The sequence below is a fragment of the Electrophorus electricus genome, chromosome 4 (assembly GCF_041902795.1).
Source record: "Electrophorus electricus isolate QZ-2024a chromosome 4, ASM4190279v1, whole genome shotgun sequence".
NCBI classification, from domain to species: domain Eukaryota; kingdom Metazoa; phylum Chordata; class Actinopteri; order Gymnotiformes; family Gymnotidae; genus Electrophorus; species Electrophorus electricus.
The window spans coordinates 35,563,153-35,585,541 of NC_137500.1; the positions used below are offsets into that span (position 1 = coordinate 35,563,153).

Here is a 22,389-nt window from a genome sequence, read left to right on the forward strand (position 1 = left end):
TTATTTTTATTAGTAGTAGTAATATAATAATAATAATAATAATAATAATAATAATAATAATAATAATAATAATAATAATACATGATCCTACTCTTCCTTTTTTTTGCTGGCCAGAGGTAAGATTCTGGTAACCCTATCAGCACTGGTGCCTGTCGCCAACCCCAGATTGGTACTTGAATCCACAGCATAATATCATTTATAAATATTTCACAAAGTACAGATCCTGGAGAAGATCATGAAGGCAAGTGATGAACTTTAAGATCCTCACCCTCAGAGGAAGAGGATGGGGTGACACCAAACTTACGAATTAATGTTGAGAGAAATATAGGTACTGTTACACCATCAGATAACTGAGAGCTGGTATTTATGTTCTTCAGACAGGTTAAGCGGCGAGGCTTAAGACACATTATGCATATTAATACTTTGTCAACCTGAGCATTAAATGTCTGTGTTAATCATTCACAAGATCTTTTTCACAGATGCTTCACAGATACTGGACATTATCCTTGGCAAGTCCATTTGCAGTTGGGTTGTCTAGTTGTAATAGGGCTGCAAAATAAACATAAAATAAGTAAATACAAAAATAAATAACTTGCAATGGCAATGTATCTTGCAGAATACTGAAATCATTAAAATACTGATCTGCACAATTTTTTAAATAAGTATCTGTTGGGTTATGTGAAATTTTGCAGTGTCTGTGTTTCTAAGGCTAATACCATTATAATGATTAAACACTATCTATTGTACAACCACTGTATCTTAGTGGGAATTATTTCAACCTATATTTAGTTTCAGTCTTCAGGTGAAATATAATCTTTATTTTTTTATAGACCAACAGATAATCCATCTAGTAACCTACTATATCTGGTGCACCACATGCTGTTAAATATACTAGGTCTTAGATCTGAAAACATTCCTCAGAATGGTTGATCTTGATTCAGTCAGTTAGATTTGCCACCAGGGATTGAGATATTATACTTGTTCATAACACATAATTGTGCATCAATAAATATTAACAAAGACAAGGATATAAAGAAAAAGATCAATTCACACAGTTCTGTCTCGGGCTGTTCCGAAATGGATGATCAAATATCATAGTATCAAAACAAATAAGAACAAATATGTCCCAACTAGTTCATGCTAGGAAAGCTCCCAGCCGACGTTGCTCATTGTGTCCAGTAGATGGCAGTTGAATGCCTTTCTGCGCTAAATTTATCGCGCTCTTGAACACGAGAAAGAAGGAAACGGAAGTGGATTACGTCCGGTCTTTATTGTTTTGTTTTCTTGGCTTGTGGCACCTAGACAACAAGGACTTGGCAGTTCCTTTTCAGACAGGTATTTGGCCTTAGTCGTGTACACATGACTGAATTTAACGCCGAAAGTAAAAAAAGGGTACTCTGGCGCCACGTTAAAGAAGGCTGCTAGCAAGCTAGCTAGGCAAAAGAAAACAGCTATCTAGCATATCTACAGCTTTAGCTCGAGAGCTAACTAGCTAGTAACGCTCAGTGTAGACATTTCTGCGGCCTTTTTAGTCTAAGATAGGCTACAGCTGTTATATCTTCAAATATTTACAATGGATGTAAATTTAACAATTTCTCTTATGAGAGGCCAAATGGGAGTTGTCATTGAAAAGGCAGTGAACGCGGCCGTGGAGACGGTGCTGGGAGAGATGATCCGGGTGGTCAGTGTCAAGTTTGAGGAGTTCAGGAGGGAAATGACGGCCAAAGAGCGAGAGAACGAGAATATAAGAAACATGTTAGAGATGTCGCGATGTCAAATGAAGTCCATGAGGAAGTATGTTAACGCCCTGACCGCGAAAGCTAAGCACGACAGACAGACATTCACCAATCACAGACATACGCTCACTCAGTTTGACGCCTCCTCGACGCGACATGTCGGTGTGAGCCACGCCAGAGACGTCGCACCTGCTCTGGGAACGCAGCCGAGAAGAACTTCAGCTAATGTTGGGGCAGCTTGTGAAGCTCAGAGCCCTGTGCCGAAACCGCGTAACGCCGAGACCGGGCTCGCTGACGAGCCAGCGTGGGAAAACCAGATAAACGTGCCCAAATCTCAAAATGTGATACAAGAACCCATCCCAAACGAGAGCTACACAAGTCCTGAGATTGGCAACGAAGATCAAGTATCAAAAATGCATTTGGGATCAGTGAAAGGTATGAAATATCTGTGTGTGTGTGTGTGTGTGTGTGTGTGTGTGTGTGTGTGTATGTATGTATGTATGTGTATGTATGTATGTATGTGTATGTATGTATGTATGTGTGTGTATGTATGTATGTGTGTGTACGTATATGTGTGTGTGTGTGTGTGTGTGTGTGTGTGTGTGTATATGTATATATTACACACACGCATACATAAATATACATACTTTGGGTCAACAGTCATCATCAGTGTTTAAAGTTAGGTGGAATTAGGTTGACTGTTTTGCACATGAAAAACTAAAGATTTGTACATGCGTGTGTGTGCACTTGTGTGTTTGTATGCCCGCGCATGTGTAATTTATAGCAGAAACAGCAAATGCCACTGTGATGGGAAGCAGAGGCTTGGTGGCAGAGAGCAGCGATCCTTTGTGGGGTCAGACACCTCCATCTTCTTCAGAGGTGGAACACACTGACCCACTAGACTCCAGCCTCCTCCCTGCAGCCAATCCAAGGGAGATATTCAGCACGACCGCAGCAGACTGTGAAGGGTCTCCTTTCAAGGTCAAACAAGAGGAAGCTGAAGTGGAAATAGTCCAGGTGAAGGAGGAGCCGGCAGAAGTGGTCAACTCGTCCTCCTCGGATTGTCCCAGGCTGGAGCTCTCTCAGCACGCAGCAGAAGGAGGGCCCAGCTTCTCCCTGGAACTGCCTGTGACCCAGCAGTGTCACCAGATTTCATGCCCTCCCATCAGTGAAGCAGCCTTCATGAGTGTGGACCCGATCACATGTGAGTTGGAGCTGAGCATTTGCTCGTCGCCTCGTAATCATTGCTTTTCACAATTGCCTGCTTATTACAGGATTCTTTGAGTCCATTTTGAACCAGTTATTCATATGTAAACATTTGATGATCATTTGTGCACCTGGTCCTCTCTCGTTGTTGTTGCTGCTGTTGTTGTTATTGAGATGTTAGTCAAGTGAGTGCATTTATTAGGTTATACAAACTAACTGAGCAATCAAAGAGGAATGTTACCAATTTTTCAAAATTTCTACACAATTTGTACCTTGTGAAGTAAGCGGATATTGAAGAAGCATTGTTCTGAAGAGTAATGGATTATTCAAGAGAAGCTTACCACATCAAAATTTTTCACAATCACACTGTGCACACAACCCAGGGGTATGAAGTGATCAAGTCTCAAAAATCCATTCAAAAAGTTATTACATGAAATCAATACGAAAATATTGCCTAATGCACTAGAGACATTTTGAACCAGTTTTGAAATAAGGTTTTGGCCTGCAACATCATTTTTGTTCCAATAGACATGCAGAGCTTTGGAAACAGAACCAGAAGAAAACTGTTTTGTTTGAATTTAGCCTAATTTTAGCATTCTAAAAATATGAATCCCAAGAGGTGTTTGGATGGGGAGACGAAGTATTCCAATATTTTACACAATCAGTGTTAAAAGCAAATAAGGTCTATTAGGAACTAAAACATGGTGACATTTAAAAGTGAATGGTACTAATTACTGTCAATTATATATCAAAACTCCAAGATAAATATTTCTCCAAATCTCAGACATATCAGAAAATATTGAAAAAAATGTGAAGGCCAGAAAAAAAAGAATCAAAATGTATTAAGTAATAAGTAAATAAATGCATTTTTCACGTTGGGTTAATTAAAAAAGCTATTGGTTGGGAATACTTTATTTTGAAATGCATAACATAATCCAGTCCATAAACTAGGTCATTTATTATCCAGATGATTGGCTCATTCCCTCATAAACAATTTTATATGATGCGATGTGAAACCTTCATTTATAAACGGGCACTGACATGAAGACTCTTGCTGGTTTGAGGTCTCCATGTAACCAGGAAGTTTAAGGAGTTCAGGACCAGAGGAAGTAATGGAGGTGAGTGTGACTCAGTATTCTGAATCGTTTTCTTCTAGGATACTGCGGCTGTTTTTAGAATTCAGCACTAGTAAAATACTGTTTTTAGATTAGTATATTTAAAGTTATCTGTTAGAAAATACACATAGGCCTGTCTATGTTCTACTAATACTGAGTGGGTATTGTTCTAAATAAATAAATAAGACTGCACCACACTTGTTTTTAGAGAATCCATTGACCAACGCAGAGAAAACCAGACGATACAGAGAGAGAATAAATGCTGATCCTGTGAGACGGGCAGCCATGCTGGAAGAAAGGAGGCGAAGGTTTACCATTTCGTCTGAGTGGAAGATTCTCAGCACTTCATTATCACTATTATTTCATAGTTCTGAACTTTTTAATGTAAATGTTAATTTTTGAAAACCAATAAATATCATTTTAAAAAGAAATAAAAATTAAACTTGTGACGTTTTATTCCCTCTTCAGGTATCGGGAAAAAAAGGCACAAGAAGGGGTAAAGTCCAGTATCTCTCTTCCCATGGAAAAGAGGTTAAAACTGCGGGAGACGTGGCTAGCAGCCAAACAGCGGCAGAGGAGAAGGGAAAAAATGATGAATGTTCAGGCTCAAGTTTCACTAGTGTTATCTGTCAGTACTTACATTTCACTGCTGCTGCCTGGAAGTGGATTAACCTTTTAAGACCTTGATTTGTACAGACAATAGTTTGTGTTTTAGCAGGCAACTAAATAATGTATTAAATTGTTTTAGGTTTCCTAGTCACATTATGTCCAGAATATACCATATTTTATTGTGACTTTTTTTTTTTTCTTCAATTAAATCCATTATATCTGGACAGACGTTTACTGTGTCTGATTTTATATACATATATTACTTTGGACAGAAATGGATAATTATCATTTGTCTAGTGTTAACTGCAAGTCTACTGTGTATCCATTAGAGATGAAGCACAGAAGGATTTACAGTAGTACTGAATATTTCTGGAGTGTCCAGTGTCTTTCTAGATGAAAGGTAGTACACCCTGTGTACAGGAACTAATTAACAAGGGATCCTCTCTCACACTCCTCCTCTCTCTCAATCTGATTTTCAGATGGCGAGTCCCAACTGGCCATGGCCAGCAGCCAGCGGCAGGGCTGTGTGTGGGCCAAGGACCTGAACATGTACGAGGAGTACAAGCGCAAGCGGACGGAGGTGCGGAGGCGAAGCGAGACGCGGAGGCGCGAGTTGGAGCAGACGCTGCCCCAGGCCCTGCTGGCTGACCTGGTGAAGGAGCGCAGGGAAAAGACCCGCCTGCGGGTGGCGCGCTGGCGAGCCAAGCGCAAGCTCCAGGCCTGCCTCATGTCCCAGGCAGCGCAGCTGAGCGGGCCGCCAGTGCAGACGCTCTGCGCACAGCCCACTGTTCGGAGGCAGGGAGGAGTGGCCACCCAGCAGGGGAGCTTCAGCTTGGGCAGGGCCCAAGGCGATGCTGGGCCGTCCTCCTTGCCACTGCAGGTGGGATCCGGGCCTCTCCTCGTGGCGCAGAGACTCAGCATGGCAGAGGGGCAAATGCAGCCTGGATCCAGTACGTTCCCGTAGCAGAGATTTCCAGTGCCAGTGATGGGGCGTGATGTATACATGAGTTTGTGACAGTGAAAATTTATTTATGACATACTTATGTATTTTGCAGTGTGTGAAAATTGTTTTTGGGGTTTTTTTTTCTATTTCAAAAGAGGAATGGTAATGAGTCTTATGCATTAGTAAGATAATACTGGCTCATACGGGGGCATGTCTTTAAATAACCCTGCATACAACACAAGTTGCAGTGATTGAAGCTGTTGGGAATGCAAAGAGCCCTGTTCCTACTGGAAAGGTTAAGATGGCTGGATCACTGTTCTTCATGGAGCGACCGTCTTATCTCCATTAGGAGAACTACACTATATTGCCAAAAGTATTTGCTCGTCTGACTTTGCATGCATATGAACTTGAGTAACATCCCAATCTTAATCCATAGGGTTTAATATGATGTTGCCCGTTGCAGCTTTAGATCTTCTGGGAAGGCTTTCCACAAAGTTTAGTAGTGTGTTTATGGGAATTTTTGACCATTCTTCCAGAAGCACATTTGTGAGGTCAGATGTTGGATGAGAAGGCCTGGCTCGCAGTCTCCGCTTTAATTCATCCAAAAGGTGTTCTATCAGGATGAGGTCAGGACTCTGTGCAGGCTAGTCAAGTTCTTCCACACCAAACACACTCATCCATGGCTTTATGGACCTTGCTTTATGCACTGGTGCACAGTCATGTTGGAACAGGAAGGGGCCATCCCCAAATTGCTCCCACAAAGTTGGGAGCATGAAATTGTCCAAAATCTCTTGGTTTGCTGAAGCATTAGTAGTTCCTTTCACTGGAATTAAGGGGCCAAGCCAAACTCCTGAAAAATAACCCCACATCATAATCATAACCCTCCACCAAACTTTACACTTGGCAAAATGCAGTCAGACAAGTACCATTCTCCTGGCAACCGCCAAACGCAGACTCCTACATCGGATTGCCATGCGTTACTCCAGAGACCACATCTCCACTGCTCTAGAGTCCACGAGCGGCGTGTTTTACACCACTGCATTCGACATTTTGCATTGCGCTTGGTGTTGTAAGGCTTGAAAGCAGTTGCTTGGCCATGTAAACCCATTCCATGAAACTCTACACACTGTTCTTGAGCTAATCGAAAGGCCAAATGAAGTTTGGAGGCCTGTAGCGATTGACTGTACAGAAAGTTGGGGACCTCTGCGCACAATGTACCTCAGCATCTGCTGACCCCGCTCTGTCAATTTACATGGCCTACCACTTCGTGGCTGAGTTGCTGTCGTTCCTAATGGCTTTGTTATAATTCCACTGACAGTTGACTGGAATATTTTGTAGCGAGGAAATTTCACAACTGGACTTGTTGCATAGGTGGCATCCTATCACGGTACCACACTGGAATTCACTGAGCTCCTGAGAGCGACCCATTCTTTCACAAATGTTTATAGAAACAGTCTGCATGCCTAGGTGCTTGGCTTTATACACCTGTGGCCATGGAAGTGATTGGAACACCTGAATTCAATTATTTGGATGGGTGAGTAAATACTTTTGGCAATATATTGTACATGCACGGAGTCACAAGAGGGGACATAATTATTCTCCTCCAAGCACACCTGGGTGCTCAGTACTGCTGCATAGCTAAAGGGACACACCGTACACATGCACTGAACTAAGCGTCTCCAGCCTACGCAATCTGTTAAGGCAGCCACAGAAAATGACAGGGATTTGAACTGGAGAACAGTTAAAGTGAATAACTGAAAAACTAATCACTTTTTTTTTTTTTTTTGAGTTAATATTCACTGAGTGTTGTGTGTTCTAATAACACTGGCCTTTTTTTGATAGTAGCAGATGAGGATGAATGATGGATATCTGTAAAAGCTTAAATTTAGACAAGAGATTCAAAGTAGTGATTCATGAAGATGATTTCTAGTGTTGATTTCAGGTCTTTTATTGAAAACACTATCAGTGTGTTTAAAAAACATTGTTAGTTATTATACTTCTTAAAAACCTTCACTAATTATATCAATAAATTATTAATAAAACACCCTATTTTCCAGTTAATATTTCCAATGGAAATATTTGTGCATGCATTTAGATAGCAATCTTGTAATAAACAGTTAAACCATATAAATGTAATTCCATTTTTATAACATCTTGGCCTTACATTCATATATTTAGCACAGTAAAATCTGGAGCTTGATTGTGTGAGTAAGATCATTTGGACTAATTCATTAGTGTTTTAATTAGATCCGCTTATTATGTTGGTAATCCCACTCTTTCTCTAGAATGATGGCTCAGCCATTGACAATCCTGTTGCTGATCGCCGCAGGCATGGTGTAGAAGAGTAAGACCAGGAACAGAGCTAAGATCAGCAGCACAAAGGCAATTATAATGTACTTCTTGTAGTTCTTCCAGATCAGATGGAAGAAACACTTAAAGGGGTTCACGAACCAGGAAAAGGTGGTATCTGGTCGACTAGAATTAAAAAAACAACAACAACAAAAAAACAATTTCTAACAACTGTGTAGAAACGTCCTCTTTAATCTCTGTAAAGTATGTAAAAATGTATTTGCTAGACCTCAATAAGAAAAAAAACCCCATTAACACTGATGTTATAGGAATCACCTTTTCAAGCTAATGTTTCCATAGAAATACATCATATGTGGATGTGACTGCAGCATTAATCTTACTTTGGCTTTTCTAGTGGTTCTGGCTCCTTGCGTGCTCGACCAACTGGGTTCTTCTCCGCTTCCTCGGCCGTCACCAGATGGAATTCAGCCTCAACTTTCCCCTACACCGAATCAGTTGAAATGAAATTAAAATCAGTTGAACTCCTTTCAACAATGTACAGTGGTGATAACATTAGACCTCAATTTTCTAACCAGTGCACAACCTTAGAAACTGTTACCTGATAAAAGCATTCAGAACAATCACTTTTAAATTAAACCGCAGATTTAACCAGAATAGAATTAAGCACTTTGAAAAAGAGGTTCACGTACCGTGAGTTCCTCGGCTTTCACAAAAGGCCACCAGCCCTTTGAGCGTTTTTGCTGGAAGATGGAGATGTACTCACTGTTGTCCTTTAGCATCTCCATCTTACAATCTTTCGCTGTTTTGGCACCACGGGGGAACCCGTGGAGGTCCAGCTCTACCGAGCCTGGAGGAACCAAATACACACATGAACTTTATATTAGAAAACTTCATACATTTAATACAGGCATCATATTTTTTATAGAACTGGAAACAGACCAGTCTGGCGAACCTTTTCTGATGGCAAGTACATAAATACGTAGTATGGTTTAGTGCATCATACCCAAGAAATCATCTGAAGACAGCCTCTCAAAGTCCCACACCTGCAAAACTAAGACCGCAGGCAGTTTCTGCTCGGTCTTGTCCAAGGAGAAGATGTTCTCTCGTTTACTGACCACCACCACCTTCTCAGCTGGAAGATAGTGGAAGGGGAACACGAACCGCCAGTTGAAGTTACCCTCGCCAGTCAGTGAGTTGTAATGAACGTCTGTTTCCTGGCCATCGTCTTCCATACCCTTTAGCCACCTGAGGACACAGGTGACAGTAAGATGCAGGCCACATCTCTGCACCTGTTTATTCTCAGAGGTGCATCAGTATACGGGAATGTATACAGACAGGTGAGCTCAGAAGCGTAAGTAGCATGAGTGCCCATTTACCCTTTAATGTAGATGTCACTCGACTGTTGCCCTGTTATGAAATTGGTGTCTTCCAAAATGACATCTTCTGTGTTCCAGATTATGATCCTTAGTTCATACCTTGGTAAGTCAAAAATAAAGGACATCAGTGACTCCAGAGCTCAGAGATATTGTTAAGGATGTGGCTTATTTCTTAGTAAATATGTAACATTACCCTTTAGGTTTGCGAGGAGAAATGTCCACAGGAGGTCCGGGATGAGGCATGTCCATAGGAAACATATCTACCCACATCAGCAACTGACCCTAAAATTTACACACACACACACACACACCAATCTTCAGCTCTGAATTATTTATGTAGCTCAGGCACCATCTGATGATCAACATTACATTGAGATCAATGTGAATCATTCCTGCATTATTTATTTCATTCATCTGATTAATCAGACTCTGATAATGGCTCAGTTAGTCTAGATATTCTATGAAATATGGCACTCCTGAGATCATAAATACTTAGGCTGTCTCCAAGAGAGCTCAAGCTGTAATGCAGCTTAATATAATTTGTAAGACCACTATGATTTAAAGTCTATCCTCTGTTCTCCACTGAAGAAGAATCGGATCCAAGAATCATATATAGAAGTGATACTCAAATCTACCTCAAATCCAAATCCGGTCCTGGATTTTGTAATTCCTTGTAGTTAATTAAATGATTGATGTAATTGGTTGGCCACTTTGTTGTCACACCTGAGTGCTAGCTCTGAATACCTCTGATACTTAGATGTATCTATTTAAAGGAATATGTAAGCTTTGTAGATATATGTATTACAGCTCATATATGTATTATAACTTTTCATAATTGAACAGAATGCTCTGTGACGGGGTCTTCACCTTGTTGAGGAACATTAATAACCTGTATTTAATGGCACTTTGGTTTCTAAACCCATAATGAGGGATTTGAGTACAGCATAGTAGTAAGTAGAAACTTGAGGGTTAGGCACACATCGCCCTATGGCAATTCAAAGGAGACTCATGAATTAGCTCAATACAGATAAGAATCACCTGGTCTATGCCAGGCTTTTCCTTTATATAGAGAGCGCGGGTCTCAATGTGCTCGGGCACCAGCTTGCAGCCCACACCTGGCATTTCTTCCCATCTGTGCAGTACCTTCAGAGCCAAATGCTCATAGGACTCCACTGTTTGATCTGAAATATGAAAGCACATTAACCACCCAACGCTCAGCCATCACAAACTAAGGACATTCAGTTTCATCAGTCTGCTTATTTTATGGGATTACAGTCACCTTCATCAACAAAGACGGTTTTGCCAGTGTAGACTTTTTCACCAATGGTGATTCTTCCAGGAGTGAATTGAGGTTCACTAAGTCTGTTTTCCTTGCAAAGCTTGGCTAGCAGTTCACTCGGCTTAATGGAGTCTCTCCAGGCATTGTAGCCGTCACTGGCAAAACAATAGGGTGGCTGTTAGAACATAAAGAGGTCATGGGGAATTTGAAATAAAGAAAATGACATAAGAAGGGCATCTTTAGAACAGCACGAAGATGACTGAATGGGATCCTCACACAGCATATTCAGCGGAGAGGCCGCAGGTAGCGCGGTGTCTGCTGTAGAAGCGGTTCTCCAAATCAATTTGCGTCTCACCAATCAGATCATCACCGCCCACAAGATCAAAATCATAGATGAGAATGCTCAGTAAAGATTCCTTTGGGAAGGAAGCCTGAATTTCAAAGGACCTGATGATGAGAGAAATGCATCACTCGCACAAGTCTTCTATTAGAGAAATGTCCCATGTTCATCGGGGCAACATCTTTTATTCTTGATTAGGTAGTCAAATCCCTACCTGCCAAACACTGGATTCAGTTGTTTTGGGATGTAGTTGTCTCTGTCCTTGATTTCTGTTTTTCCTAGTTTCAGCACAATGTAAGGATCTGCCTTCCCATCCGGATCAGCTGGGTGGAGGTTGAAGGCCTAACAGAACGTTTGAAGCAGTGTTTCACACACAGCTCATCAATCCCTTTCTGATTATTTGTGGTGTAGAACACACGACATACTGTGCTTGCTACTTTGTGATTACAGTAAGGTTTATCAGAGTGGAATTCAGCTCAGCAGGGCAAACTATCACAATGTAGACATCTATGATTTTTTTCAATACAGAATGAGGAGACTCTTAGTTACCATCTCTAACTAATTAGATTTTAGAAGAAAATGCCTATTGAGATACCTATTATTTTAGTAGGCTAAGTAACTGTTGAGGACATTGTTACGTCCATGAATGAGTTTGGTTGGAACTTACAGAAACAATGTATACTCGAATAAGGACATTGACAGCGGTGTTGGGTGGAACACCCTGGTTTATCTTATACTCTCCCGAGTCCAAACATCCTTTATCATCACTGCCTGGCATCTTATACAAACAGAACCCGCCCTGGAGAGGAAACATTCATGTTTGAACAGAAAATATATTCAAATTTGGTCTAAGCATGTGTCAGTGTGACAGTGTGATGCTATTGTAAAGTTGTACTTTAAGAAAATTTAATATCTGTTATGCAACATTAGCTCACCTTGAATTTCCCAATAAACCTCTCAACGCTAGAGCCCTCTTGCTCATTTGCCTTGCCACGGTACAGTTCATAGGTTTTAACCCAGTCATCAAAAGGGCCAAACTCTGCTTCCAGCTCTTTGTCATATATCTCCAGGGAATAGAAGTAATGGCGTAGGTCATTTTACATCAATTAAGCCACAGACTCCCTGACTAATGATTAAAGTGGTGATGGATGTACTTTAAAAAAAATTACCAGTAATGTTGCTATTTTGGTCTGCTCAGTCAGTTTCTTGAAGTTCAACTGCTTTTTCTTGTCTTTCAGTCCTGAAGCTTCAAGGTACGAGAGAAGCACCAGAGGTAATCTCCTTTCAAGTTATGGTTAACATTTCAAATTAAGTTAAAATTAGTGAGTGAGTTAGCTGAAACAGAGCACACATTTAGGAGAAAGCATGTATGCTCATGTTTTGCATCCTGTCTTATTATTTTAAACTAGTGAGGTCCACAGAGCTGTACAGTACAAGCTGAAATCTTAATGTCTGGCTATAGTAAGTTCTCTTGCCCACCACACAAAAGGAAAGCATACAGTTTAGCATGCAGAGTGAATGTTCTACAGCTTGCCTTACCCATAGTGTTTATTCCATCTGAGAGCAAGTTCTGCAGTGGAGGTACTGCAATACATTACATTACAACATTTGTCTGGGGCCAAAACTTGCTAAACTGCATCATCTCTAAATGTTCCCTAGGGACCGATTGAGTGATGATCTAATGAACTCTTACCAGCTTCATACAGGTTAGGAAATGGATTGGCTTCTCTTTGTTTTACCTACAAATGAAAATGTCACACATAAACATTCAGACTACATACAGAGAAACAGAACAGAAATCTGAATGTACTGGCGAGAAGTGTTTGGTCTGACCATCTGAATCTTCTCCACTGAAGCGTAGTACTTAGACCACCAGTCTATCACGCTGTCTGCAGACTCATCGGCCGGCGTGCGTTTCTTCCTTTTTGTGGACCTTCGCATGCTCTTTTTAGACACCTTATCCTGAGGAAGGGTCACGACTGAGTATATAGGAGCACTGATACATGTGGTTATGTGGGTGTGTTTGTGTGTGCGAGTGTTTTTGTATGTTTTTGCATATGTGTGTTCTCTCTTTAACTCACCATCTTGTCCTGAGGCAGTGGCTTAGTCACTGGCACAGGGTGGCCTGGCTCCATGTCGATGTAAATGTCCTCCCTGGACTGTGCTGTTGTGTGGGGTTGTTGCTCAAGAAGTGGCGTGGCTAGAAATCATCACACATTCAACACAAAAGTTACGAAGTAGTTTCAGAAACATGCTATCACCAGATAAACGTGAAAAGTTGAGATTTTAAAGTGCTGATATGTTATGATAAGTCGTTAATAAAGTGCTGTTACTCTCTCTGCCATGGGGCTCCTGTGGCTGTAGGTTGGGAGGGGGCAGAGGTGGAGGGGTGTACTTGAACAGGCTCAAGTTGTTGATGACGTGGGTCCCCACCAGCGTGCTCCTTCCGAAGGCTCTCCAGTCCACCACGGTGATGCTGAGAGGTGGGTGGAGGTACTCGTCCTCGGGCAGCTCCTGCACAGAGGAGACACTGAGATCACTGGAGTGCTGAGGAGAAGTACCCCCCCAAAACATGTCAACCCAGGACAAAGACATGCAGCCACAGCTGGGTGCAGAAGACAACGAGAACGTTGCTGCTGCTCCGGCCGGCATTACCACATCAAAGGAGTCCACGAGCACGCTGAAGTTCGGGTTGCTCTTGTAACTTTGGATGACTGAGGAGTTGACGCCCTTTCCTGCGCACTCGATGAAGACCTGCGGTCGATCCACAGTGAGCAGCTGAACCCTCTTCAGCTCCCTCAGACCCCAGAACAGAACCTAAAGCACAAACACAGGCCACATGCCGTTAGGCACTACACAAAGGCAGCAGCACCATGCAGTGTCCCAGATCATTAAACCTGGATGTTAATGTTAAACTCACCTCGATTCTGTACCTGCAGAGCACAGGACGGATGTATGAAGGCACAGGGTAGATCGGGCCCTCTGGTTTCTCTGTGGCAGGCAGAGGGTGTTTTCCTTTCTTGGAAACCAAGTGTACATCATGGAGTCAGGAATAATGTGACATAATACTACATAGGCACGGTGCCAAATGATAAAGAAATATTAAGATAATCAAGATAAATGTACACTTCTTTTCACACTTTGAGAGCATTTCTTTTAGCCTTTGGCATTCGTTTGTGTCCAGAGTGGAGAAATGCCATTTAACAGCTAAAAGCATGGCAGCAGTTTGTTTATTTGGGCCCTTACCTGGATGAGCTCAAAAGCTCCAAGAATGTCCCCACCAGACAGGTTACCACAGAAGAGCGGGCTGTACTGCAGCTGAGGGGGGGTGTATGGCTCCTCATTCAGCTGGACCACCGGGATGGCTAGAGTGGAGCCCAGGTACTCCGGCTTACCCTGGGAATGGGATAGAGTGGCATTTCAGAGTGTTGTCTACAAAAACGTGTAAAGATAAAGGGCAACAACTGTATAACAGGTGATATTAACATGCAAACATTCTATTCTGTCACAAGACACGAGCCATATTGCACTCCCCTTTGATCTGCCAAAACTGGAGAAAGGCACTAGATGATTTTAGAATTTTAGACAGACCATCATGAATGACGTTCTTCTCATGAAAAACTGTAAATTACTAATCAAGTGATTTTCAAAATCCATTTGACAAGGTATGAACAAGCCCAGTGAACGGACGGCGCTTTCCTCACCAGAGCATCGTCATCGTAGACCTCGATCACAACACGAGGAGGCTCCTGTTGCAGCTCCCTGAGCACTCCGCACAGTGTCACCTTATTCACCATTAACATCTGGTTCCAGGTTGGGGTTAGGGTCTGGTTAATGATCTAATGGAGACAAGAGGTTTGTTACATTCACGATCTCCGATCTCTCTGCACTCTGAAGCTCAGCCTCAGGTAAATGTGGAAAGAAAGATGTCCCGTTTTCAATTTTAAGAAACTAAATATGCATTACAATAAATGTACCGTCAGTGTGGTTATTCCTTCATGTGTAAGAGCCTGTAGGACATCACTTCTCAGAGTACGTATATGCTTACACTGGTACATTGGGTGTTGGAAAGGAATGACACCCTGGCGAAGGGGTCTGAGAGGCCTGTGCTGTCTGCTGCAATGAGTCCTCGTGCCTGGTACATATGAGCTCTCAGCTGGAACTCATGCTTTTCTGGAGAAACAAAGGGACATGACCATCACTGAGCTACATTAGCATCTTTCAGCCACCAGGGGGCTCTAGTGACCAACCCTTCCCTCAGGTCCACTAATACACTGAAAACTGAAACAACTTTTCTGAATCTGGTAAACCTGTGGAAATTCAGGTCCTTACCTTGGTACCGTAAGGTCTCTGGAGGAGAGACTCCACTCTCATCTGACAATCCCCGCTGAGGCTCAAAGCCTTCTGGGAGGTTCTCCAGCATATGGGAGGTTTCTCTGGAGTGGCCGAGCCACAGGTACACATCCAGCTTAGCCTGCACTGTCCAGCCTGCTCCACGCTTCCCGGGGAGCTGCACAAGAAATCACATGGCATTACAGTTCGGAAACGACATTTCAGTGTCCTAATGTATTTTAACTATTTTATGCTAACTTGCAGTCATAAGGTTGCAGTGCACTTGTGAGGCAGCAAGTGAGCTGGGTCACATTATATATTAAGATATATTTTTTATGTATGATTGGCACCTTAAGGAACAGGGTGTTGATCTTTCCACAGTCTCTCCCTCGCTCTACAAAGTTCTGAGAGTAGAGCAGGTTGCGGGTAGGGATACGTGCATATGCCACACGCTTGTTATTACTAAGCATCCAAACAAACACATCGGGCAATGTATGCTGGGGCTGAAGCCAAAGTGAGACAGAAACCAATAATCTTAAAGGTGCAAAGACACTGAGACACAAAGCTCTGCAACCGTGTACACAGAGAAGAGTGCCAAGGAAAGCTGTGAAATGACCTCTTCAACCAGGAACCTGATTCTCTGAACGAGCTTCCGGGCCTCCACCAACATCTCTTTGACTGTCAGGGCTTTTCTCTTGGGCTCAGTGATGGTTCTTGCTACCTCTGTCATACTCTCCTGAAGAAGAGGGAGCGACAATATAAGTAGGCCTGCCCTAGTACCCTGCCCATCCACCAAGCACAGCTGCATTTCACAACAAGAAACGTGGAGACTCAGACTGCTCACCAGCTCCTGACTGCACAGAGTCAGTCTCTTCTTGTCCAGCATGGTCAGGTTGTTTCCTTTGACCTTCTGTTCCGCAAAATTAATGAACTCCCTAGAGGTGTGTTTTTAGTGCAGTGTCAGTGAAACAAATATCACGACGACAGACTGTGACATTAACTGAGGCATTGGCCATATCGCGTGAGCTTCACTGCACCTCATATCTTTGCAAAATTCTTGCAAGACAGCACGCATAAGACGTTCTGCTCCTGCATGCATCTGCTTGTCTAGCTCTGCCACTTTGGTCACCCCCTTTTCCTGAGTCAGACATGACATGGTCGTAATCTTACAACTCATCAGTCATATGACGTAACTCCCACCAACAGGGTGTTGACTTACAAACATGATTGCTATTCTGTCCAGCATGTTCGAATGGTGAAGGCGATACGTGCGATCCTCCCACCTGCTCCACACATGGACACAGGGCTTCTGATTTGAAATAGGAAAATAAAAGTAGTTCCTGGACAGACAAGAAAATAACACCACATGTAAAATCATTTCGAATGCAACCTTGATCCTGTAACAGGAGTACAGCACAGCAAGTCTACCTGATCCCGTCTCCAAGAAGAGGCTTCTCTGCTCGAGTGGTGCTCTCAGCACGAGTGGGCTTGATAGGCACTGGTGGCTGAGTGTCCAGAAGAGGGGTAGCAGAGCTAGCTTCTTGGCTTACAGGATCAAACCCGACTCTTTTCTTGGGAGCCGGCGGAGCAGCACCGTCTATCAAGTTGCCATTGTTCCCTGGTTACCCAAAGTAACATTTCAGCATGCAATAAAACGTATTAACACATGATCAAGGCTAATAAGACTCACACTGTTGCAATATCTGTTTAAAAATAAATTAAATTATGTGTACCAATAGTGAACTCAAAGCTTATGAGTTTGTCACCGATCTTCCTGTCGATCATGGTTGCTTCAAAAATGGCACCAAAAAGCAGGAACCTCTCAATGTCATCCTCACTGACCTAGACAAATTAAATGCAAATGAAATGCCATCTCATATTGCAGAAGCAGGAATGAGACAAGGTTGAGAAAAAGAGGGGGGTTTAATTCGCTCTTCACCATTTTGGGGGGCTCCACAGGCAGCACCATTGCCCCCAGGGCCTTGGCTCTCTCCTCCTCTCCTCCACCTGGGCCACCTGCACCAGCTTTGGGCTCTTTGGGCTGCGATTTCCCTCCCTTGGCATCTTTAAGAGGTATCTTTAAGGAGAACAATGACTTCGACTCGGCCCCGCCACTCAGGATCTCCACAGCCAGCTCGATGTAAATCCTCCCTCGAAAGGCCACTCCTTCCCCTAACCCTTCATTCATTTCCTGGGTATCATCCATCGTGGAACTGCGGGGAGAGCCATAGATATTGATCCAGGCAGGGCCAAATGTGGGGAGGAAACCTAGGAAAGAAAAAAAAGAAGAAGAGAGAAACAATAAAATCAAATTAGATCCAATTAAATTTATGGCATTTCTGAGAAAACATCTAAAATTATGCGTGAAAAGAATGAGCACATGCATGTAACATGACCAATATTTGATACTACATATATTGTATGAAAATGACATTTTCATCTTTTTTTTAAACAACAGAAATAATCTCTGACGTATGCCATAAACATTGACATGTACCCTTATCTCCATCCTGGTCGTTGGAGATTCTGCACAAATCAATGTAGTGAGTCCCGATGGCCACATCGTTCATGCTGCCCTCATCCAGCACCTGGATCTTCAACCTCTGGCACATTGAAGGAAACATCTCCTTAAAAACCACCTGTTCATTCCACACGGGGTCCGCTGTACTCTTCTGCGTGGATGTCCGTCCCTGTTGGATGCCATTTGAACAAGGCAGAGAGACAAAAATAAAGACCTTGCTTGAAAATACTGTGTGCCCTCTGCACAAATTGAGCTCAGAAAGGGACTGTTCGTTTGGATGAATACTGCTAATAGTGCCTGGTAAACTGACTTACCACCTGGCCAAAGAAAGACACCACCACATATGGATCTATGAGCGCTGTGTTGTCACTAACAAATGCCTTGGTGACATTGGCCATGATGCCGGAGTTCATTCTGGGGAGACCCTCTGCTCTGTAAACTTTCACGCAATAGCACGCCCATGGTCGCATAGAAGGGAACCCATCGGGGAGTAGTGGGTTCCTGGGTCAAAACAAGAATGGTCACTGGAGATGGGTGGTGTTTTGGTATTGTTTACCTTGAGGTTTTCCAGGGAGTCAAAGTAAGTTGACTCTTGAGGTCAACTGAGTCAAACTGTTTCAAGCAAGTACTTACTGTGTAAGCACCCCATAATATAATAACTACAAATATAGTAACTTATAATAACTTACTTAAATCTTCCTTACCCCGTAACCTACTATTTCATACTCTTTAAACAAACAAGCAAAAAATAATAATGCACAATTAAAATTACTTTTCTATTTGCTCTTCAGCATCACAAAACTTCTGAGAACGGGGCAACATATCTCCTTTTCCCGATACACAGATGTCGCACTTTAAGTGACCTTTGACCCCTGTGGCATAGTCTGTGGGAGCAATAAGACCTGCCCACTTGTTGATAAACTGATGACCTGAAAAACAAGAGAGGAGTCATAACTAAGACATTATCAAATACAGAAGTGTGTCCTTTAAATAAGGGAGCACTCACCAGGCTGGTTGTAGACAGTTCCAACATCGATCTTGAATGTCCCAATACAATAACTTTTCATGATCTTTGAATGAATCACCTTTTGGGGGAACATGTTTAAAGCATTACTAAATCTAATCTTGTTAACATATGTAAAAGGAATTATTATTATCTTTACTTATATACTTACCGATAGTTTAATGACTTTGTCAAAAAAGCCATCTCGATGGGCAAAGAAGTCAAACACAAAATACTGCAGGGAATAAACAGTAATGGTTTTACACAATATATGAAACATTCACAGAAAAAATTCTTCTCAGGTTTAGATATGGATGTATACAATAGGGAAATAGTCACCTCATTGTAAAAGGGTGCATTGGTCCCTTCTTTTACTGAGGTTTGTTTCTTTTCATCCCCAATTTCAATCACGACACTGGGGTCAATGTTTTCACCCACCAGTTCCCTAGCCTCTGTGATATTGATGGATATCTTAGGAGATTTGTCACAAAATTAGTTGTTTCTTTAATAATTCCCCATTAGGCAGAGAATGTATACAGTATAACACTAATATACTCTCTTTTCTATGTCAAAGTTCACTGTAAATATATTTCTACCTGGAATGTCTGTGGTTTGCTGTCACTTTCCAAAACCCTGGTCACAGGACTGGATCTATTAAGCCAATGAAACGTTTAACAGCCAAATAAGTGCACACCATGTAGGTAAAACACGTTTTAAAGCAGACAAAATAAAAGAGAACTTGGTACCTCTTAGTATTGCTAGGATTTCTGAAGGCCAAGAAGCCAGATATGTCAGGCTCACTGGGAGCTTCAGGGATTTCAGGGTTTAAAACTGGTGGGTCATCAGAAGCCGCTTCGATCTCAGATTCATCTAAGGGTTTAAAAAGATTAATTCCTCAGGCAACTGCAGTATCAGGGTAGGTCTGAAATTTTGGCGTTCTGCATTTTTACATTGTTTTGTTTGCTTTAAAGGTCGTACCCTGAGCGCCTTTGTTTGCAAAGACCAAAGTCTTACTGTCTTTCTTCTTCTTCTTCTTCACTTTTATTCCAAATACAGTTTTACTGGAAAATATGAAATGATATTTGCTATATGTAATATTAAAATATTTCTATTTTCTCTCTCACACATACATAAATGAACACTGATAAAATAGATTATGAACAGTTCTAGTCTTACCCATGTGCGGAGCTGTTTTTGTCTTTATCCATCCTCTCTCTTCACAGCAAATATGATTAACACAATAGAAAATATTTCTGATGGACTATCAGGTCACAGAAAATAAAAGAGATATCTGTGTGATGAGATGTTCACCAGCACCTACTTACTTCAAACAAAGCAGAGGAACCAATACTCCCTCCTTTCAACGTCTGTTTGATTTTCTGTGGTAAATGAATAAACACGGGCGGCATTTAGTGGTACTGGTATGTTTGTGCGCACTTAAGTAAACTATGCATCGCATGATCTGGCAGTGGACACATTAATACTGTTACCATTACGCAAAAACCCAGTATATGTAAAAGGGCAGTCACTATATGATTAGTGGGCTAAGCCCCCCAGGAGAATGGCAAAAATGCAAACGATCCATCCATGATCACCTGCCCTAAACGCTGCATTGTTTAATGTGAAAGTCGTTTTTAGTTTGCTTTTTAAATAACATGTCTATTTGTTCATTGATTGTCGGGTTTCCTCTGTCAGTTTCATTTCGTATAATTGTAACAGACATTCAGAGTACGTATGTTCTTTCCCTTTATGGTGAAGTTACGCAGTCTTCAGAACATTTCTGACACAGATCCTGGCTAACACAAACACACACTGGTTGAGATTTTAGCAAAGCAGTGCAGAGCGATAGTCAACGGCAGAGACATCAATAGATTTGTGAATGGGGGTCTAAGCCCTCCAGGAGAATACAACAAAAAAACAAGAAAAAGAACAAGCCATCTTTTAACACCTGCCCTAAATGTCGAATTGTTTCATGTAGAAGTCGTTTTTAGTTTGCTTTTTAAGAAATGTTACATTAGTATTTGTTTATCAGTCATTAGAGCTCCTCTGCTATCTTAATGGTATTTTCACTAGCATAGAAATGTGATTTCATTTAGGACATCAAAATTTTGTATTTTCTTTAATTTTATGGTTACGTCACACAGACTTCCGCAATATTATCTGACCCAGAGCTCCTCTGTCTCACACATACTTATTGAGATTTTAGCAAGCTGCTGTCACAGATTGCCCAAACATTAAATCTTTCAGACTCAAATTGGGGTTCAGGTTTCGGGACTGTTGTACAGCAGCAGCAGCTCTCCCAGGTCCTAGTGCCACTCAGCGTAGCTATACTGTGAATTTGGAGACACGGTGGCACGGCTGAACACTGAATGAGAACTATTGGCGAATTAAACCAATAATGCATGATTATTTAGGCTATCCGCCCCGCCCCCAAACGTACCTAATGATGCCCAAGATTTCTAAGGCATCAATTTATGTTATTGGGAAAAAACAATATACAGTTTAATCCATCAAGGATCAGCAGTGGAAATTTGAGTTAACAGCATCAGCAATGTTTTCAAACAACCTTCTATGATAGTTTTTCTATTTGGCTTCTTTGAATCATATTTATTTTTAGTGGAATAATATGAAGCCTATTAACCATGTTCTTGACCGTTCTTTTAGACTTTGACACACTAAGGTGTGCCTAATAATAAAGTCGTAGCCTAAGACCATAAAAGTAGCATATGGCACTGAAACTTGTAACTGTGTTGTTGACACTAGTATGACGGCATTTATGACTGATGTCCACAAAGAAAATGGCCTATTTTAAAGTCACATTACATAACAAAATTACAAAAGTTACATTTGTACCAGTTAACAATAATTATGAATGAATATTTAACCATAGGTACAAATAACTCCACATTTGCTTTATGAATGCATCTGTTAACAGTGATACAAATGATTACTATACCTATGTTAAGGTACAAATATTGTAGGCTATATTATAACATTTCTTAGCTAAGAACACTATTTGTTGAGTGTGACCAGGATGTAAGAAACTGGTAGGTGAACAAATATACTCAGGGTAAACAGACAGATCAGAGCACCTGACAGGCTGAATGTTGTATCTTATAGTCTGTTTAAATATATGTAAGCGCAGACCAAATAAAAACACAATGTGTGTGTAAGAATATTTTAATCCATGTTTATTATAGGTTGATTAACATAAAATTATGTAATTACAATTAGAATTTATGTAGAATCACAGTTGAAGAAAATTTTAATTAATTTGAACTGAACGTCAACTGTTGGCCTCCTCACCAAAGCCTAATTAAATCAAAACCAATTCAATACCACTTAAATTTATACAGAGAGGCTTTAAACTTTAAAACCTTTCCCATTCAGTTCCATTCCATTCAATTCCAAGCTCCTGAATTAGTGGGTTCTTAGACATGTTGAGTTTAACACTATATAAGGTTGAAAAAACAATGCATCATTGGTGATGGGACACTTGTGAAAGTGAAAAAAACTGCACAATGTGCTAGACCTTAATGACCTTAATTAAAGTTCTAACTCAGTGTTTTTGTTTATATATGTTTTCTATATGCCTGTCATATTCGAACAAATGTGGGTT

The 22,389-nt window shown here is 41.5% G+C and overlaps 2 protein-coding genes across 12 annotated transcripts; one reads left to right on the plus strand and one right to left on the minus strand.

Annotated features, from left to right (window-relative positions):
- The first annotated feature begins 1,252 nt into the window (after positions 1-1,252).
- Positions 1,253-8,356, plus strand: si:ch211-67e16.4 (uncharacterized). Of its 6 annotated transcripts, none has more exons than XM_081713523.1 (6): positions 1,253-2,171; positions 2,521-2,940; positions 4,007-4,060; positions 4,266-4,365; positions 4,526-4,685; positions 5,146-5,356. In XM_081713523.1, the coding sequence occupies exons 1-6, from the start codon at positions 1,574-1,576 to the stop codon at positions 5,209-5,211; spliced, it is 1,398 nt and encodes a 465-aa protein (XP_081569649.1). In that variant the 5' UTR covers positions 1,253-1,573; the 3' UTR covers positions 5,212-5,356. The 6 variants fall into 6 exon arrangements, 5 of the variants coding, with proteins under 5 accessions (XP_081569649.1, XP_026867652.2, XP_026867651.2 ...); XM_027011851.3 differs by having other exon boundaries at positions 4,526-4,553; XR_014123432.1 differs by lacking the exons at positions 4,007-4,060; positions 4,266-4,365; positions 4,526-4,685 and adding exons at positions 7,895-7,991; positions 8,314-8,356 and having other exon boundaries at positions 5,146-5,616.
- fer1l6 (fer-1 like family member 6) lies at positions 7,904-22,100 on the minus strand. Of its 6 annotated transcripts, XM_081713514.1 has the most exons (42): positions 19,947-20,247; positions 19,749-19,831; positions 19,517-19,640; positions 19,367-19,421; positions 19,110-19,241; positions 18,943-19,005; positions 18,774-18,852; positions 18,540-18,696; positions 18,082-18,268; positions 17,744-17,936; positions 17,186-17,514; positions 16,980-17,088; positions 16,675-16,864; positions 16,466-16,586; positions 16,284-16,384; positions 16,091-16,181; positions 15,863-15,982; positions 15,597-15,749; positions 15,247-15,424; positions 14,963-15,087; positions 14,619-14,753; positions 14,161-14,310; positions 13,835-13,933; positions 13,570-13,731; positions 13,248-13,428; positions 12,996-13,114; positions 12,748-12,876; positions 12,608-12,653; positions 12,454-12,498; positions 12,084-12,160; positions 11,850-11,978; positions 11,582-11,713; positions 11,129-11,256; positions 10,851-11,021; positions 10,575-10,729; positions 10,334-10,476; positions 9,489-9,577; positions 9,296-9,394; positions 8,923-9,164; positions 8,609-8,766; positions 8,300-8,400; positions 7,904-8,084 (listed from the first exon to the last, which is right to left on the minus strand). In XM_081713514.1, the coding sequence occupies exons 1-42, from the start codon at positions 19,976-19,978 to the stop codon at positions 7,904-7,906; spliced, it is 5,493 nt and encodes a 1,830-aa protein (XP_081569640.1). In that variant the 5' UTR covers positions 19,979-20,247. The 6 variants fall into 6 exon arrangements, 5 of the variants coding, with proteins under 5 accessions (XP_081569640.1, XP_081569641.1, XP_081569642.1 ...); XM_081713515.1 differs by lacking the exon at positions 12,454-12,498 and having other exon boundaries at positions 19,947-20,246; XM_081713516.1 differs by lacking the exon at positions 19,749-19,831 and having other exon boundaries at positions 19,947-20,245.
- Positions 22,101-22,389: the final 289 nt, after the last annotated feature.

What these genes read in the sequence shown, in the direction of transcription:
- si:ch211-67e16.4 (XM_027011847.3), top strand. Translation starts at nt 1,574, where the DNA reads ATGGATGTAAATTTAACAATTTCTCTTATGAGAGGCCAAATGGGAGTT. An exon ending in GCATTTGGGATCAGTGAAAG is followed by an intron (nt 2,172 to 2,520) that starts GTATGAAATATC and finishes TGTAATTTATAG; the next exon opens with CAGAAACAGCAAATGCCACT. An exon ending in GAGTGTGGACCCGATCACAT is followed by an intron (nt 2,941 to 5,145) that starts GTGAGTTGGAGC and finishes TCTGATTTTCAG; the next exon opens with ATGGCGAGTCCCAACTGGCC.
- fer1l6 (XM_081713514.1), bottom strand. Translation starts at nt 19,978, where the DNA reads ATGGATAAAGACAAAAACAGCTCCGCACATGG. An exon ending in CTCTGTGCAGTCAGGAGCTG is followed by an intron (nt 15,983 to 16,090) that starts GTGAGCAGTCTG and finishes CCTCTTCTTCAG; the next exon opens with GAGAGTATGACAGAGGTAGC. An exon ending in GAACCACTAGAAAAGCCAAA is followed by an intron (nt 8,085 to 8,299) that starts GTAAGATTAATG and finishes TTTTAATTCTAG; the next exon opens with TCGACCAGATACCACCTTTT.